At 39.3% G+C, this 19,266-nt stretch overlaps 1 protein-coding gene and 1 pseudogene across 2 annotated transcripts in view; both read left to right on the forward strand.

The window, feature by feature from the left end:
• LOC111335049 (uncharacterized) overlaps positions 1-6,613 on the forward strand; it is a 7,423-nt pseudogene extending 810 nt beyond the window's left edge. The window contains exons 2-3 of the transcript XR_015996032.1: positions 3,883-4,212; positions 4,740-6,613. The product of XR_015996032.1 is annotated as an uncharacterized LOC111335049 (transcript). The remainder of the gene's footprint in view (positions 1-3,882; positions 4,213-4,739) is intronic.
• A 5,285-nt stretch (positions 6,614-11,898) lies between these two features.
• Positions 11,899-17,617, forward strand: LOC111332540 (uncharacterized). The gene is made up of 3 exons (XM_022937894.2): positions 11,899-12,709; positions 14,954-15,283; positions 16,010-17,617. Exons 1-3 carry the CDS (start codon positions 12,028-12,030, stop codon positions 16,216-16,218), a joined length of 1,221 nt encoding a protein of 406 aa, XP_022793629.2. The 5' UTR covers positions 11,899-12,027; the 3' UTR covers positions 16,219-17,617.
• Positions 17,618-19,266: the final 1,649 nt, after the last annotated feature.

Below are 19,266 nucleotides of genomic sequence, written 5' to 3' on the forward strand. Positions count from 1 at the left end.
TAGCTCTGGCCATCACAAGCTTTAAAACCATTGACATCGCAATGATAATCAGAAACACCACTATAAAGACTTAGCCAGACCTTAAATGCACATCTCTCGCAGAGTTAGTTCATTAGACTACCCTTTCCCACCCTTTACTTTATTGAAACTCTCCAAAGGCTTATGTGGAGTGCTTTTACCGCAATTCAGAAACCAATAGTGTTCTAGCTGGAAGGGGGACACCGGGGAGAGACCTGTAGAGTCAAGGTTTTGTTTCAGTAGAGAGAGAGGGCCAGTATGTACCTAAACAAGTTAGCCCTAGCAAGTTCCATGGACATTGAAAGTATAAGTGACACGGGTTGATTACATTTTGTCGGTTTGAAAGTAACAGTAAAAACACTTACTCCTAAAGAATAAAAGGGAGAATGTGGGGTAAAATTGAAACCATGAATTAAATAAGAGAGCGCATGACACTTTCAAGCCTGGTTAAGTGCCAGTAAGTCTTTGCATTTCCAGATTTCTACCTTGTGAAATGCACATACCTTGTGAAAAATTTTTCATGTCGGAACAATCGTGCATACAACCCTAAAGGGTTTACAGTACATGAAATAGAGAAGAAATATGGTCAGTAAATGCAATATTTAGTGCTACCCCTATATTTATCTTGAATTGAAAATTATTTTACGGGCCATCAGCCATGATACGGACAATCATGATGTATGTTCCAATATCAAAAGAATCTTACTCTCAACTTGAAAAAATTACAGCATGAGTCACAAGCTGGGTATTTTTACTACCTTCCCATTTTCTGCTCCAGTAGTTTATAGCTAACTTAATGACCACCAGACTTTTTGCATAATATTGAAGCAGAAGAGAAGAAAGTCAACATAGCATATCCTCTAGTAATGTAAATTCATCTTGAAAGTTGCGATGAAAACAGGCATAAAGCTAATCTAAGCCTTAAATAATCTAACTACCTTACACTTTAATTTAAATAAAAAGGATATCGCATTCTTCCATCATTATTCTAGAAATCAATTAAATTAGCCTCAATTATAGACAAAAGCTCTGAATTCTTCAATAATTTCAAAATGTTGATTTGATATTGTAAAGGCAATAAAACAGGATTTATAACCTTTTTTGAGGTTTTCAATGCAGAATTTTTTTTAAAAAACTTTCCAAATTGTATGATCGATATCCTCGTCAGTGTGATCTTGCTTATGTTGTACATTTCTTCAAGCCATTGGATCATCTTTAGTATTAGTAGTAGCTTTGCAGTATACATGCATTTCACTGGCATTCTTACAATAGCCTAGGCCTGGAATCTAAAGGTAACTAAATTCAGACAGGCAATCTGTAAAAAATTGTGGCAAATCCTAAAATTGGCAATGTCTTATTTTAATACCTAATGAACAATGGTTAAAATTAGCTGGCCGGGCACAATTTAAGATGTTCTGTTAGAACTCTACTATCGTTATCATTTTTTTTTTTTTTATATATATGATTAAGATTACTATGTTTCACCGTCATGTTTTTTATCTATAAGTGCCTGTTTTTTTGTTTTGGTTAATTCTACCTTTCTTTTAAGCATTGTTGAAAGGAAAAAAATTAAACTTTACGAGGTAAATGATACAAGAAAGGAGAAGAAATACAATTGCGCAGCAGCAGAGTTTACACAGCTGTATGCAAGCAGACTGACTTCTTGAATTCTGCACTGATGTACCTGCACAACTTCAGTTTATCCCTTCAACTTTGAGAAGCTTACCGTGGTCCCAGAGGTTCTCTTCTCTCTGAAAAATATAGGATAAATCTCTTCTCCCTAAAAAAATCGGCGCCAGGCGCCGACGAGCTGCGAAGCAGCGAGCAGTCGAGAGAACCTCTGGTGGAGACCGTTGAGAACCTCACTTTGGTGCACTGAGTTGATGATCGTCGCGATCTGATTGGCTATTATTTTTCGATACCTGTGATTGGCCAGTGAAAAAATATGTGGGGGAGGGTGAAGTATTCCGATATCGTACCGAGGGACCGAACAGTTGGTAGGTTTTGCATCGCCAACATTATACACACGGGAGTGTGGCAAGTATCACACCTCAAGATCGAATTGCTCTACGAGACTTGTAAACACGCTTTAAAAGAAGACAAATTTCCGTATATTTATCATCAGAACATGGTGTCATCGGAAAGTTACTTTGACACAATAGCTCCTTTGTTTTTGGAGAATCGTTTTCCAGAGATAGATCAACTCACAAATGAACAAAACGACGCCTTGTTTACTTTGCTTAATCGTGAAGATGTGTTCGCCATCTTGCCAACTGGTCACGGCAAGTCCATCATTTTCCAGTTGCTCGCTGACTTTTGCCATGACCTTTCTCTCAGAGGATACGACTATTCTCGCAGTGCGATCGTATTGATAATTTGCCCACTGAAGTCACTCATTGATTCGCATATAAGAGAACTACATTACCGAGGAATCACAGCCGCAAGTCTAACCACAGATGAAATCGACGATTCTGGAATATTGAAGGGCAAATACTCGTATGTAATTGCGAGTCCTGAAGCTATTCTACAAAATGAAAAGTGCCGAGATATATTGGAAAATAATCGACTGCCGGAAATCAGTAGTAATTTGTAAACTAGTCCGGCTGCCGCACGTACGTTTAGTCACTGCGATTTAAATTTCACAGGCAACATTTTAGTTGTAATTTTTCGATTAAAAACTCAACTCAACTTAGAGAGAAGAGAACCTCTGGGACCAGGGTAAAACCAGTTACAAGAGTGTCGACAATATAACAGAAATCATTGAGTTCACTTCGAATGTTCTAACCTCTGTTCGTGCACGACTACGTTTTTGATCCCTCGAATCGCAGAAATAATCACCATCCAAAGCTGACAAAGGATCTTCTATATCATTGTTATTTAGCATACAAAGTTTTCTTTTGCTCTTTGGAGCGGCGGGAAAGATACGGCGCTTTTTCCCTTGCATTCTTTATGTCATGATTATCAACCGGGGAGTCTTTGGCGCACCTCTTCTCGCGCTGTATGTCAATGCTTTCCCATACAGATTCCTTATAGTCTAGTCGAAGTCTTTCAAGTTCTTGGAGTTGTTCTAGGAGTTTGTAATATTTCAAAACAGTTCTATAGCATTTCTGACATAAAACCTGAGATAAATCCTTCGTGTCGTGAACGTCTGAAGCAACCGACAGTCCGAAAAATGTCGAGAAATTCTTTATTCTTGTCGGAGAAAATATTCTAATGTGAACGGCCAGTGATCTTGATGTTTTCTCTACAGACTCTGCAAAAATCGTTTGGTCGATGGCTGAAGCGCTGGACAGGAGTGTAATTAGTTCTATTCATAAGTACACCGTGGAAATGTAAAGGCCAAACTTAATTTCTTTGTCGATACACGGTGGAGAACTGTCGCACGTGTAGCAGTATTTTGACAGATAGTAATTTCAAAACATTGGCGCTCCCATCCCCTCCAGACCGAGTAGTTTCATATCTAACAACACATTTACGAAACCCCCCGATCCTAAGGTTTTTGTTTTGTTTGATACTGACGTTTTCTATGGGCTGTTGAAAAGTGATAGATTTGATCAGCTGTCAAAACAGCTGAATGCACCAAAGTGAGGTTCTCAACGGTCTCCACCAGAGGTTCTCTCGACTGCTCGCTGCTTCGCAGCTCGTCGGCGCTTGGCGCCAATTTTTTAGGGAGAAGAGATTTATCCTATATTTTTTAGAGAGAAGAGAACCTCTGGGACCAGGGTATGAGAAGCTTTGTTTATCCAATATTTCGGGATTGCGACCTTCCCCACCTCCACGAATAGCATCCTCATGGCAATCCCAACCGCTATATATATCTCCATCGGCACCCCAATATACTATTGTTCTCATTGCTCTCCCCAGGCACTTTCGCAGAACACACACTTAGTCGGATTCAAGAGTTTGAGGCAGAACATACAACCCTCGAGGAGATCATAATAATACACGAGGAGCTGCGTACAATTGTCCTCAACACAGTGTCATCCTGTAGTGTCTGGTTTATGGTGCACTGGTTCAGTTATGGTGTTGGGGTTGTTATATCGCTAGTCTATATGTCCAAAGAATTAATTTCCAAAGGCCAGAACGACAGTCCTACGATGAACAAGGTGTACTTTGTTTTATTCTTCGTTTGCCAAGTCTATTTATTCCTACTTCCCTGCATCCTTGCGGCGGGAATCACGAGTAGGTGTCGAGGTACGATGTTTCTCTTAACCAGTGTCGACTCAATATTGCAAGCACCCTTGCTTTCAATGTAGCCAGCAACCGCTGGCGAAGTAAAGTTTTCCGGTTTGGGGTCGAACTTCTGACTCTAAGAGCTTCTCCAAGTCTGTGAAAATGAGAGATGTTTGGTCACGCAAACCACATAACAAATATCAGTTTCATATAGGCCAAGGTAAGAAGTTGCACGGAAGAACCGGTGTTTTTTTTTTTTTTTCAGCTCGCCCCGAAAGGATCTTATAAAGTTTCTGTTTTGAGAACAAGCATGTCATTTTACAATAAAAGACGTCCTTCGCCTTAGAGACTCTGGATGGAAATTGTAACGTAACAGGTCTACAAAAAGTATCATGTTCTTGTATGCAGTTTTTATTACAGTACTACATAAACCTTTAAAACAGTCCGAAGAAAGTCGGAGTTAAAGGTGTTGAGTTAGTTGGATCCAAGCAAGCAGTGACAACAAAGACTAACTGTTTATAATAACATACTTATCTTTTCTATTTAAGGAGTTTACGAGAAAATCAATTCCACCACATCTAAGGACTGGACTGAAGGCCACCCATTCCAGGATCGTCGAAACATCGCTCTTTTCATTTCCTACGCCAAGGACAGCGGCTGTGGATTCAAAATCGGTAGAATCACCTTCAGCACCTCTCTGGCTTGGCTTTCCTTTTTCTTTTGTCTGACAGGTTTACTATTTCACTTCCTCTAGGCTAACACGCCGAAAAGCCTGCTTCCGAGAGCACACGGGTCTTTCGCTTTAAAGGCAATTTGAAGCAGCGTGGTCGAGTGGTCAGCGTATCGGACTTGCAACCCGTCGCTCCCGGGTTCAAGTCCCGCCTTGGCCGCTACTTGGATTTGTTTCACGGTAGCCCCGAGTTTCAAATCCTCGGCCATGCTTGTAATATAGCGAACTGGTTTGCCTTCGGCCAGTTTTAACAATGTTATTTTCAATTTGAATTATTTGTTTAAGTTGTTTCGTGGAAAACCTGTAAACTAGCTTCTAGCTAAGTGTTTCTCCACGTTAAACTGTTTATTATTATTATATTATTATTGAATATGTCTCATAATAGCCCATGACTCTTTAAATTAAATATTAAATATTTAAATTAAATAAGCAATATTCGTGTAATAAAAATAAATGGAGAATGTTTGGTGTTTTTCCCGATGTATTCTTGACACCGACATTCCACAGGACGATTGAGATCATGTCCCGCTTTGTCGTGGTATGGATTTAATGTCACGAAAGGCCGGTCTGAAAAGTTTATTTGACTTAGGAACAATTTTATGATAACAATACAATTCGATCACTGAAAACTTAATGCTATCTTATCGTGTTTTTACTTGTACTAGCAAGCATCTGGTGACGTACGGTAAATTAGCGTAGCTTATCCTTTTTCAAGGGAGACACAGAAACGGTGACTGGCTCGGACCACTTCCTGTTCTTCACTAATCCGACCTGGTCAAGGGATTGGGGAGGGCAGGATTAGTAGGAAATTGTTCCACCCCTTTTTTTCCCCTGTAAGAAAGTATATCAAATATCTAAGGTCCAGAGAGGTTAACGAACTCGGCCTGGGGTTAGTCAGCTAATGTTTGTTAATGATTAACTCGGATTTCTTGTTTATTTTGTTCGAAAATTAACCGCGAGTTTATTAAGGTGGCTGAACACAGTTTTTGATACCTTTGTTTCTTTTGCCATTTTCTCTAAAACCCTTGATCTCTCGGTCGCCAAAATTGGCACCAAGCAAGTTAACAACACAAGCTTTGTTTTTTCGATAGTTAAGGTGACGTATGTGCCGTTGCCATGGCGACATAAAGAGATAAATAAGCAATTATAATCGATTTTGTTTCTTTGAATTGTAGAAAATCTAGTCATTAGATTTTCTTTATAATTTGCATGCAGCGAGCATGTAACGATACTCACAAGTTCACACCATTTTGCTAACAATTTAACAGAGAGATCTTTGATTATCTCGTGTTGAAGGTTCACTCGATTTTTTAGAATTTCCTTTGTTTAAAATCAATTTTTTTCAATACTCCAGTTACTTAGATAGATAGACTGGATAGATAGTCTGGTGTACTAGAATCACATAGCAGTAAAATACTGAATTGCGCAATTTTTACAAGCTACTAGTATACAAATATAAAATATGATGACTTAAAGTTCTATTAAAAGTTCTATTACTTCTCAACTTGGGTTGGTTACAGCCGCACCCTTCACGAAAAACGAATTAGCAAAACGCTTTGTCTTGGCTGCTGGTACATTGTACTTTCTTTGGCGCCTTAAATTATAATGAGGGCTATAGGATTCAGAAATTAAGTAATGTAGTTTACTGTTCTGATTCTCGCTGATTGATCTAAATAAAGACTTTGTAATGTCTTCGTGATGTTCCCTGATAGAGGTAAAAACAGGCGCCCTCTAACGCTTCTCCGTATGACATTCTAGGAGAAATACACGCCAGAGCTCTTTTCTGAACTCTTTCTAACTCTGACTGTAAGTACTGAGGTAGAGAATAATGGAACACAGGGCGGGGCAGGGCAAGCGTAGTCAGGGGAGGATCTAATACATGCGCAGTAGTAGGCAACAAGATCTTCGGCTTGTTTCCTAAAGTATTTTTGTCCCAAATTTCGTGAAATGCTAATGAGTGGTTCTCAAGAAATAGGCATATTTACGAGAAAGCAATTTTCCATTCAATCGCAATTTTTTTACTTACTACGCATGCGCTGCATTTAACTGGTTTCTTTCGGTGACGACGAAAAAGCTGAGAATTGCTGGGTTCTTTGCACCGTTAACCTTTCTAACATATCTTTGTAATAAAAGATTACAGCCCTCTCTACACTGCGCCAACTATAGAGAAAAATAGCACAGATAGTGCGGGTACGTGCTGAATAAATGAAATGACCGCTCCGTTGGCGGCATGTTTGTTTTCGGCAATCCTTGTGCGCGCGCTGGATTGCATCAGCAAAAGCGCGCGCGAAAACTGTGTTCAGCCACCTTAAACTCTAGTCAGTTTTTCAAAGGGTTAAAGAATAAACTGCGAGTCAGAAATGGTCTATTTCACCGAAAACCTTCGGTTTGAAATTACAAACATCGTGCGCTGCAAGACTTGAGATTACCGCAACACCGCTATGCGAGGGTCCAAAAACACCGCAACACGCAAAACCCAATGTCCCCGTCAGTTTGTGCTGGTGGACCTTAAGTCATGGTAGAATTTGGAGGTGAAGATTGAAATGATAATTTCCGCTGTTAGTGCATGTGGTGGTAAAGATTACTGATAACAGTAATGATGGTGTTCAAGCTAGTGATAATAGTTTTTGCTTGTAGTGGTGGTGGTACGTGGTAGTGAGGGGGGTTGGAATGCCAGTAAGTTGCTGTTGAAGCTCGTCATAATATTTTTTGTCGGTGGCACAGGTAGGATGTTGGTGTTTGTTAATAAAGGAGGCGATGCTACTTGTGTTAGTGTTGGTGAAGCTGGTGATCTGCGTGTGCTTTTGATGTCTGCGGTGGGTGCTGGTTCTTGAGCAAAGTGATGGCTTTGTTAACGGTATTGGTGTTGGTGTTGTGAGATGATGGTTATGAAGCCATGGTGTAAAACTGCATGGCAATTGTAGTGCAGCATGAGAGGAAGACGGTGGTTATTGTGGTGTTGATGACGTTGATGAGCCAGATGGTAAAAGTTTATCTTTCTAATGACTGTGTTGGATGATGATGAAGGTGGCGGTGCTTCTGGTGGTCACGGCTATGCTGAGGGGAGTGTTAATGGTGTTTTGTAATGAAGATTGTGGTGTTTGTAGTACAAAGAAGCGGTAGAGCTGTTTAGTGCTGAAAGTGAAGATACCGATTTGTCTGTGATGATAGTCTTTAAAATAAGCAAGTACTTCTCGTATTCATAGCAGTGTCAATGTTGATAAAACTGGCGATCGCGATAACGGTACCTGCAGAGACGATAATTTCAGTGTGCTTGGACGTGTCGGCCCAAAAACTGGGGTTGATGTTCACTGATTTAGAACAAATAAAAAAAAAATTGGGCTTTACCCAGGAGTTGATATCTACTGTTAAAATCATCTTTTAGAGAAGCTTACAATGGCTAGAAAACTAATACTCCCCCCCCCCTATAATTCACAGACATTTAAGACTCTTAAGATGCTAATTATTAGGATAAAACAAGCTGAACCTTCCGTGATTTGATAAAAAAAATGGCAATGGTATTTTTTAACTATGAGATTTTTTCGTAAGATTTCAGGTCAATTCAAATAAGAGAAAGCACCTATTTCTACCTATATAGCCTAGGATGATGGACTGTGAAAGCCATTTGATTTTACGTTTTCCAACAATTAACAGCAGTTGCTATAATGGCAGACGTAGGCCTTGATATGTCAGACTTTGACTCAAGCCAACACTTGAAAGCTTCTCGAGAACATTATGTGGAGCCGAATTTCAGCCTGAAGACTCCATATTCGGCAATGTGTGTTGCAGATAGGTATCTTGAAGTTCGTGACGGTTACAACAAGTCTGCCAGTCTTTGTGGGATATTTTATGGAAGGAACATTGCTGGTAGACCCTGGTATTGTGCGATCCAGTTGACAAAACCCGTGGCTGGAAAAATCAGATAGATTCAACATATATCGCTAGCAGGTTCTTCGGTTCATACAGTGACAAAACAGTCAACGCCAGGAGCCCATTACCCTGTCAACGCATATCCGGAATTGTCTCGCCCAAACTTGATCTTATTCCACCACAGATTCATGACGTGGTTTCCGTTTCCAGAACCTCTGATATTTTTTTCACGGTAACTCCACCTTTTTCTTTCGCATAATTAATGTTTGTCCTTTTGATGCAATGTCTGCAGCAACGTACCTAAAAAATTGGTTTCGCACTTGAACAATGAAATAGTATAATGCCAAAGCTTGTAGTGCGAGTGACGTTGCAAATACGTCTGTAACTAAATCCTTGAAAAAGTACATACAAACATAACATAGTGAGAGCTAATCTTCCCAAGGTGACATAATATTCTTTCTACTCGAAACCTGAATTTCAAATTTGGAAAGAAGCTGAAGAGCAATAGAGAAGGCTGGAGGACGGCTGCGAGGGGCTCGACGAACGATAGAAAACACTCAGAGTGAACCGTAAATTTTTTAAAAAATTAACGATTAAAAGTTCCTAGATTTTAAATTATAACAAAGCTTTACAAAAAGCGCGTTCTATGATCGGCTAATAAAGTATATGCTCGGTTGCATGCATGCAGACGTCCGTTTGTTTTGCTTTTTTTTTTCTACACGAATGTTAAATGGGAAATTGATGTTATATTAAAATAGACAACATAGTTCCTAGGAGCTATATTTTATATTTTGGACCCTAAAGAATGAGGAAATCTAGCACTTAAGAAACCACGTGGTTTTAATAAACTCTAGAAGTGGAAGAGCGTGTATCTGCATTGTGTGAGAAGCTTTGATTAAAAAACAATAACATTTTCCAACCAATAAACCATGAAGCTCAAGGCAAAATCCCAAAGGATTAATCTAAATGATGAAATAAAAGAAATAAATCATGAAACTTACCTTTCAAATCTGGGATGCCTAAACTAAACTGCAAAGTGCAGCTCATCGAGATCCAGCGAGCGACTCCAGTGACCATATGAAGAAATTACCATGATAAGACTAGGCACGAGTCCAATCCCCACCTCTCCCCGACCTCGATGAATGTGTAAAGCAAATCCTGAGAAATCCCCCACCCCCACGGGCGGACCGTGCCTTCAAATACCATAAAAATCTCCCACATTCTCCCACCTTGGCCCGGGGTGGGGGGGGGGGGGTCGGGATTTCAATTGATACGTGCATTAGCAACCTCTAGCGTGAACATAACTCCATGGTTGCACGCCGTTCGCTAACCATTTCTTAATTAAAATAAAACATATTAGAATGAGAAGTTTAAGAACAAATGAACACAAAAAACGCGAAAGAAGGAAAAACAAGGAATTTAAATTATAAGAAAAGTTCATGCAACGCGGATTACGTTTGGAATCTGTCGCTGTCTACTCATACATGGCCAGACTCCTGGAAAAGGGCAAATGTTAATCCTCTCCCCAAAGTGAACATGCCTATAGAGGACTCGGACTACCGTGGTATTAACGTTACTCCCGTTATTGCCCGGTTGTTCGAGAAGGTCGTGTATCGTACACAAGCACAGTCAGTCATTGAGAACAACCTGAGCCACACCCAATTTGCATATAGACAGGCGGGTAGTTGCACAAATGCCTTGCTCGCTATCCAGCACCAGACATACAAGTATTTAGATAGTAGTGACTGTAGCGTTGTGCGAATTTTTACCATGGACTTCAGTAAGGCTTTCGTTTGTGTAAACCATGCTATTTTGTCTGCCAAACTGAAACAGCTACCTCTAAATCCGTACATTATCAATTGGTATCATAGATTCCTCTATGCAAGACAACAACGTGTTGTTAGTTATAATTTTTTAGGACAATGGAAATCTGTCAATAGAGGAACCACACAAGGTAGTGTAAGCGGACCGTATCTTTTTAATATATTTTTGAACGATTTGGAGATTTTTTTTAATGGTTGCCCTGTGCTTTTTAAATATGCCGATGATTCCACTATTCTTTCGCTATCACTAGGAATAGTGACCCGTCTGCCGACTTAGTAGGACAGTTTTTAACATGGTGTAAAGACAATAGAATGGTCTGCAACCCTTGCAAATGTAAAGAGCTGGTTGTTAGAAAGAAAAATCATAATGTACTCTACCCTCCAATTAATAATATTCCCCAATGTAATAGCTTCGTTTTACTAGGAGTAACTTTACAGAGTGACGGAAAATTTGATGAGTATGTAAGAACCAAGCTTGTCAAAGCAAACAAGTGTTTACACGTCCTACGAACATTGAGAAAGGAACATTACTCTCAGGCAGAGATTGATCATCTTTTTTATATCCATTGTTTTGGCTAATTTTAGCTATGCACTTTCAGTCTATGGGGCATCTGAGTCCGATCTTACGGTTGTACAAAATTTTTTAGACCGATGTCATAAACGCGGTTTTATCTCACTTCCAGTTTTTATCAAGAACCTTTTAAACAAACAAGACCGAAACACTTTGAAGAAACTAAAATCAACGGATTGCCACCCCCTGAAAGACATCATTCATGTCCAAAAGACATATGTACACAATCTTAGGAAAAAAGGCTGCGCGCGCCCGAAAATTAATACACAGCGCTTTATGAACACCTTTGTAAATAGGTTGATATTTAAGCTCCATTTATTGTAATGACATACTTTTTAATTCATAATATGTATGTAGATTTCTGTAGTTTTTCCAAATTCATTGTAACATAAGATATGTAGTTTTATCTTATGATGGAATAAAGACTTTTATTACACATCGACAATTGCTAAACCTTCATAGTTACTACAAGAATACAGTCCCTTTATGACATCTTGCACAGTCGCTTTCTGTTGGGAAGATGGTACGAGATGACTAGCTGTACGTGTTAGAAGCTGCAACTGAACTCGGTGAGTCAGGGCAGGTCACAGACTTTTCTCGTGGATTTTCGGATTATTCTAAGCTAACACATGTTGTTCCAAATCACAGCATTGCGTTATACTTGAGTGAACTTTGGAATATGATTATCATATAAATCAATCTTTAGTGAACATTCTCGGAAAACAGTTTCAGTTTTCCGGTGTGCTGTACACAGGAGTACGTATAATTAGTGTGGCGATCAATTCCATTTCATATTTTGTTAACGCCGGTCTCAGGAAACATCTCATTTACTTCATTTTAACATGGCAAACGTCCCAGCCGATGCTGAAGAAGAAGAACGGCCTCTTCTTCCAAATGAACGAACATATTTGGGCTTCCGGTCTCAAAGACAGGCTCATAATCTCAATGGATGTTACCGATTTTTATTGAAAATTGTCAAAATCACCTTCTGTTCACTCGGATTATGGAGTCACCAGGCTTGGAACTACATTCTACGAGCACTAGTTAGTCTACTTTGTATTTATCAAGCTGTTTACGATTTCTATGTCGTGTTAGGTTGTCACGGTTTTGATTGCAGTTTCTTACAAAATTCAACCGATTCTAAGAAGCCCTCTCATCACAAGGATGATCGTCATGTTGCAAATGCTGTTTATACGATAGTTTCATTGGCAGCAGTGGTTTCTTATCTCCTCTTTATACGTTGTTTCATAGTGGCAAAGCACAAAAACTCATCTATGGTCGCACCGTCTGAATCATTGATGGATGACCTAAGCAGAACGGATTGTTGGTGGTTGTGTCTTACTTTCGCTTTAATAACAATGTTATTTCTAAGCTCGGTGGCTGTGTTTTACGTTATCATATGGATTAGTCAGCCAAAAGATAATTATTTCATCTTCCTTGCCACCGGAGTAGGAGCTCAGTTTTTCGCGCAGTGGACAGCAATAACAACTTGTCACGTGTTTGCCGTTAGTTCCTTTTTAATAGGTAAGTTGTAGCCCTTTTTAATCGTTATTCATTTTCTGTTTTTGGCAATGATCAATCTTTCCGCCAATTTCATCATCTCTCTGCATGGGGACTCTCCCTGCTTCTCCCTTTTTTTTTCAACATTTTGTTTCCTTCAGACAGTCGGTCATTTCTAAATCATCGACGTTAATGAATTCGCGTGGAATTGCTATATTACTGAGGAAGAGAGAAAATCTGAGAACTTTCTGTCATGATCACATAAATGATGCCAAAGTTATGCTCAGACCGTTTTGTAAAAGTAAGATTTGCTTCTCTCCCAGATTACTCTGTCGCCGCTCAGTTGATAGCGGCTCCAAGTAGTATTTGGAAGGAACGTGCAAATACCATCAAAGTCTGAAATTCATAAGGCTTCTTTTTCTGCAATCTGGCTACCTACCGTTCACCCATATGGGTCATTGTTTTACTTCTCATCATACACAGGTCAAAATATCATTCATTCAATATATTTGTGCTGAAGTTTTTGATCCTTCAACTTTTGGCTTGAAGACTACTGAACAGCTTGACTTAGTTTAAATTCCTAAATAAATATTTAGATTACTAACTCCACATCTCTTTTAGCCTTAATTATTAGTATCACCATTATTAGCAATGGTATTATCATAAGCACCATGCAGAAACATATTCACCAAAGCCACTGTTATCATCCTCACCATGGTTCATCATTATTCCCGACACCACCTACATCACATCATTATCATCATGACCATCATTACCCTGCCAGTGTTATCACATCTTAGGCAAAGGAAAACTATTACATCTACACCCACACGTCAAAATCGTTATAACGAAACATTAAAACCAACAGTATCACCATATTAGCTACCATGGCCACTATCATGCCGTATATGAAAAGAACCAGAGCCATATTCGTTGTCTCCATCACCATCTCTAACTTTACCATAGCCATTGTTATCGCCATCACAATCTTTGTCTGCAGCAAAACTCACTACCAGATGAAACCAATTCCTTCATCAGCATCTTCCACTAATCATTTAATTATCAGCCTTTTCAACAATGAATATCAGTACCATATCTGTAAACCCCCAGCACCATAACCATCCTCGCAAGGCATCAACACTAACCCAACATCATTACAGATAGACCTTTTTCACTGCTTTCAAAGACACTATCAACTCCACAACCATCAGAACCCCAACTGCCAAATTGTAACAACCACCACCACTGCATTTAAACTTGCTAAAAACATTAGATATTATTTCTAGCTTCAAAAGCATCATCATCAGTTTTGCAATACACCATAAACCAACACGACTGCATGTGCTACCAGTACAACTATTTGTATATATTAGAATTACTATAAGACATCTGCTTGGTCGAGAGCATTCAATTAATATACGTTATGAAACATTAGAATTACCATGAAAACTATGATTGGTCGAGAGAATTCAGTCAAAAAAAAATGCCGTGTGAAGTTGGGATGATAACCCAATATCTGCAGGAGATAGTGAGTTATCAAAGTCGAGTTCAAAGTCTGCCGAGTTTCCCAATCTCTCCCCTAGGTAGTGTTCTCAACTATTTGCGAACTGGTAGAGATGTGTTTTCTTTTTTCATATTATTTATTTTAATATATATTAAAACAATCATTGATTTCAGTTTTCGCATGATATCATGATTATCAAACCTCCTGTCTGTGTTATCTGCCTTAGCCTTCAGCTTCGGCAGATAACTTAGACCTCGGCATTGATAATTAATTTAATCATGCTCGACTTCATTCAGAAATTACTGGAAATAAAAACGGAAATGAAGAAGCATTACACAAAAAAGAAGAAAAAAAAGGAGGAAAAGTTCTAGAGTTTTTAATTGTACGTAACGTATTGTAGAATTGGTTCAATTTCGTTCAAATTTGCTGTGTTTGAATCCTAGCATTATCTCATCAGGCTCTCATATAAGAAACTTGGCTTCAGTCTCTATAATATTAAGAGGAGCTCTTTTTGTTTGTTTTTTTTTTCTAAATATTTCTTTGAAAAATGCTATATTCATCAGGTATCTCACTACAGATTTTGACACTAACACATGAAAGAGGCCTTCCTTTGCATTATAAGACTAGAGTGCTTAACGCATCACATCCATCTTCATCACAGCTATAATCTTCGTTCCACGGTTATCATCACCATGGCTACCCTTGTTACCTTATGCATCTTTATCATCGCTTCATGACTGCAATTGTTCTCAATTTTTTGCAAGGAACTTACGCTGAAGATACTCTGAGGCACATTGAAGAGATTGAAGAACGGCATAGAACCCTCGACAAGATTATAACATTACACCAAGGACTCTGCACAATTGTTTTTAACACAGTGTCATCGTACAGTGTCTGGTTTGTGGTGCACTGGTTCAGTTACGGAGTAGGAGTTGTTTTGTCTATAATTTACATATCCAAAGAATTACTCTCCACAAGCAAGTATGGCACTCCTACAATAAACCTGGTGTACCTTGGCTTATTCTTTGTATGCCATATCTATTTATTCCTCCTTCCTTGTATTTTCGCTGCAAGAATCACGAGCAAGTGCAGAGGTACGACTATTTTTTTGAAGTGCTTAAGAATACTTAAGTTTGCACTTTCATCCTCGCTGTAAACTGCGGTTCCTTGCAGGGGAAGTTTTACTTTGACATTGAGCTTCTCGATGAATTTTCGTAAAACAAAAAACAAACTAATCAAAGCGGCTGGAAAGAAAAAGAAAAAAAATATAATAAGTAGCCAATGACAAGTCGAAGTGAAAACAGGCAAGCGGTGGAAAAACAGGTGACTGGGTCGCGACAGTGGCGAGAGTCTTATACACCAATCACAGCGCAGTATAGAAAAACCAAAGAAATCCCAGATTTCTTTCGCTACTCAACCGTAAATTGCCTTAGGTGTTACAAATTGGACTCTACAAGTTCCGAAATGCTCGAACACTGAGGATGTGCAAGTGTGTTAGGAATTTTTAGAAAGTAAAAGCCCTTAGACAAAGATCAAAACCTATTGACTGAAATTAGCTTAAAAGAAAAGTACTGTTAACGAGAATCTGAAATGATAACGTTAACATTTCCTTTTGATTGGTTTTTAGGATGAATTTATACTATCTAAGCTATTAAAAAAAGTTAAACGTTTTAGCTAAAGGATTTTATGAATTCTGTCACTAAAAACTTGTTTCATATTTTAATTTAGCTTTGCTATAGGTTAGATGTGTTCCGTAATTTAGACTTAGTAAAAAGGAGATCGCAAATATTACCATAACACACTCTTCTTTTCTGTTAAAGGAGTGTACGAGAAAATCAACTCCACCACATCTGACAGATGGGTCGCGGATGGCCATCCGTTCAGGGACCGTCGAAACATCGCCCTCTTTATTTCCTATGCTAAGGACAGTGGCTGTGGATTCAAAATCGGTAGAATTACCTTCAGCACCTCTCTGGCTTGGCTTTCTTTTTTCTTTGGTCTAACTGGCTTGTTGTTTCACTTTTTTTAAGTTTAACAATTTACGCGCCAACCACTCAATTCGGTAAATTTTCGGAGAGCGTTAACAAGTTTGTAAACTTCTTAAATTATGTTTTTGTCACAAGGAGATAGGTCCTCCCTCATCGTGGAAATTGAAATAGATATTGCACCAAAGGCCTTAGCTTTATGAGGTGAAACATTGTCTCCTCTTTCCCAACTTGTTCTCATTTTCTGGGAAAATTTGAGACAGTTCTCACATAGGGGTTATTCATTATTTTTCATTTTTAACAACAGCAACAACAACAACGACAAATTATTCTTTGATTTTTTGCATAAAATGACAGTGAGATAGTTTGCCCCGCAAATAGCTAGAAAGCTAATCGTGGCGGGGCAAGACAAGTTCTTGAATAACTTAAATCGTTTCTTAGTTGAAATTTAAAAACGATCTCTGGCAAATATGATTAAAAAATACGAGCTTTCGACTGCCCGAACTGCAGTCTTCGACGGGCAGTCGAAAGCTTGTAGTTTTTAATCATTTTTGCCAGAGATCGTTTTTAAATTTCAACCATGTTTCAACCTGGCTGCGGCCCTTCAATATTTAAATCGTCTCATATCTTAGGACAAGGAGTCGTTATTTACACAGTCACAGCGTCACACAGTCACAGAGTCACACTGTCACAGAGTCACACAGTCACAGTCACACAGTCACACAGTCACACAGTCACACAGTCACACAGTCACACAGTCACAGAGTCACATAGTCACAGAGTCACACAGAAAAAGATAAGAAGACATTTCAACTTAGAGGGTGTATCTATCTACCTTATTTTTTAATGATCATGCGGATTTGAATATAGTTATCTTCTTTTTCTAAGATATCAAATAGCAATTTGCGAATGACTTTTTTGAAAGCTTTCTTTGGGAGATCCATTATACAGCTTGGTGTCTTAATCCACTGACAGCTTTACTCCGATCCGAGAGAAAGGATTGTTTTGTTCCTCGCACAAGAAAAAAAAAAGGCATAATACAAACTAGGCCTACCTTCAATGGTAACCCCTTCGATGATAATTAGTTGCTCTTAATTAATTTGATTACATCGAAATATTCATCAGTTTCCCCGGATTCATCTCTTCTAGCCTTTCGTTATTCCCCGAGTAGTCAGTCAATAGTGTATTTTATTGCACTCCGACTCAGTTAAGTGTTTCCTGCTCAGTGATCACCATTGTTAAAAACAGGCCCGTAACCAGGATTTTATGTGTGTGTGGGGGGGGGGGGGGGGGGAGGGGGGTGCCAACGAGTCAAAAGTGGACCAAACTACCGAAATGTATTTTTTATTGCCTGATCCGTTTATTTAGGAAAGTAGCAATACAAGAGAAATTGTAACGGCAAAGTACACGGTAGAAACTGAATATTACATTTGTCGAATACAACTGTTTGAATTAAGTTACAAAGGACTAATTTTACGGTGTAAAATGATACATCAAAATACTGCGGAACTAATCCCTCAGAATAGTCCCGAGCTCCAGCCTCCGTGGGTGTTTGGTGGCAAACAGATTTACCACGTTATCCAAAATAATTTTAACTGGATAACGTATGTGCATTAGTGCGAGGGACGACGGCCTTTTCACTAATTTCGCATCTTTGGGCGTTCATGCGCTCGTACAAATAGAGAATACCACCCCACGCGCACATGGTCTCTGCTATAAAGTTGGAAATTTTACTGACGATACGACCTGTATAGTGAAATCTTATCGCTCTCTGCAAGTTCTATTCAACATGATTAATATTTACGAGCGTGGCTCTGGGGCACGCCTTAATCTCACGAAAACAGAGGCCATGTGGTTGGGGGCGTAGCGTTCGCGCGACGACCAACCACTTGGCCCCAAATGGATGACAAAAATTAAAATTCTAGGTGTTGTTTTCGGCCGCGATACTGAGTTAGACAACTGGCAGCCAAAACTAGAGAAATTAGAAAAACATCTAAATTTATGGAAATCCCGCTCTCTTTCTCTTGTAGGCCGATCGCTTATCGTTAACACCCTCGGAATTAGCAAGCTCCTATATCTCTCTACAATTTTGTGTGTCCCGAAATGGGTAATTTCTAAGGTTGACGCTTTAATCTGGCCATTTGTCTGGGGCTGTCGAATTGAAACGGTTAGCCGAGCGTCCTGCCACCAATCTCTTAGCAATGGCGGTCTCGGCATTTTTAATTTTCTGATCAAAGGTAAATCTCTTAAATAGCCTCAGTAATTTCCAATCTAGATGATCGCGAATCAAAATCCTTCCATTTGGCCAGATATTTTCTAGGCTCTAGGCTTGCCTCCCGTCGCTCGGAGTGGAGCTCTCTTCGAGATAACTCCACCCCGAGTACACAGATCTTGACGCCCTATTATGAGAATGTGCTCTCGGCTCTCACCACTCTACGTGGGATTCTCTCCCGCACGGAGTGGTGCGATTTTGAATTTTCTTCCAAGAAGTGTTATCGAACTCTCTTAAAGGAAAACTCCACATCTCCAATTCTTCATTGCTTTTGGACTCCTTTCCTTCCGATTGACTTTGATCTTGACAAATTTTGGAATTTAGTGCGAGATGACTTTTCTGAAAATTATAAGAACGACATACTCTGGAAAATTGTACTTCGCGCTATTGAGGTCCGCGATTCTCTAACGAATTGGGGATTTATAGACTCAGATAAGTGCGCCCTCCGTTCCCGTAAAGAAACTATAGATCACTGTTTTCTCAATTGCTCTCGTGTAAAATCTGTATGGTCCCACTTTTCCCCTGTCATCTCCTCTATCCGTGGAACTAGCTTTCTCCCATCCTGTACCTATGTTTTTTTCTTTCGTTGGACCCCCGCTAGTCCAAAACAGAATCGTATTGCTCGCTTTATAATTAAGACAATTCTGTACAGCATCTGGAAATTTCGAAATAAATCTACCTTCCACAATGGGAATGACCCCCCTGAGGGTATAATTCGCTATGCCCTCAGCGAGATCAAAAACAGAATTGCGTGCGACTTCTTCCGACTCTCGTTATCTAACTTTAGAAACGCTTGGGAGTCCCCATCAATCTGTACAAT

The sequence above is a fragment of the Stylophora pistillata genome, chromosome 1 (genome assembly GCF_964205215.1).
Source record: "Stylophora pistillata chromosome 1, jaStyPist1.2, whole genome shotgun sequence".
NCBI lineage: Eukaryota > Metazoa > Cnidaria > Anthozoa > Scleractinia > Pocilloporidae > Stylophora > Stylophora pistillata.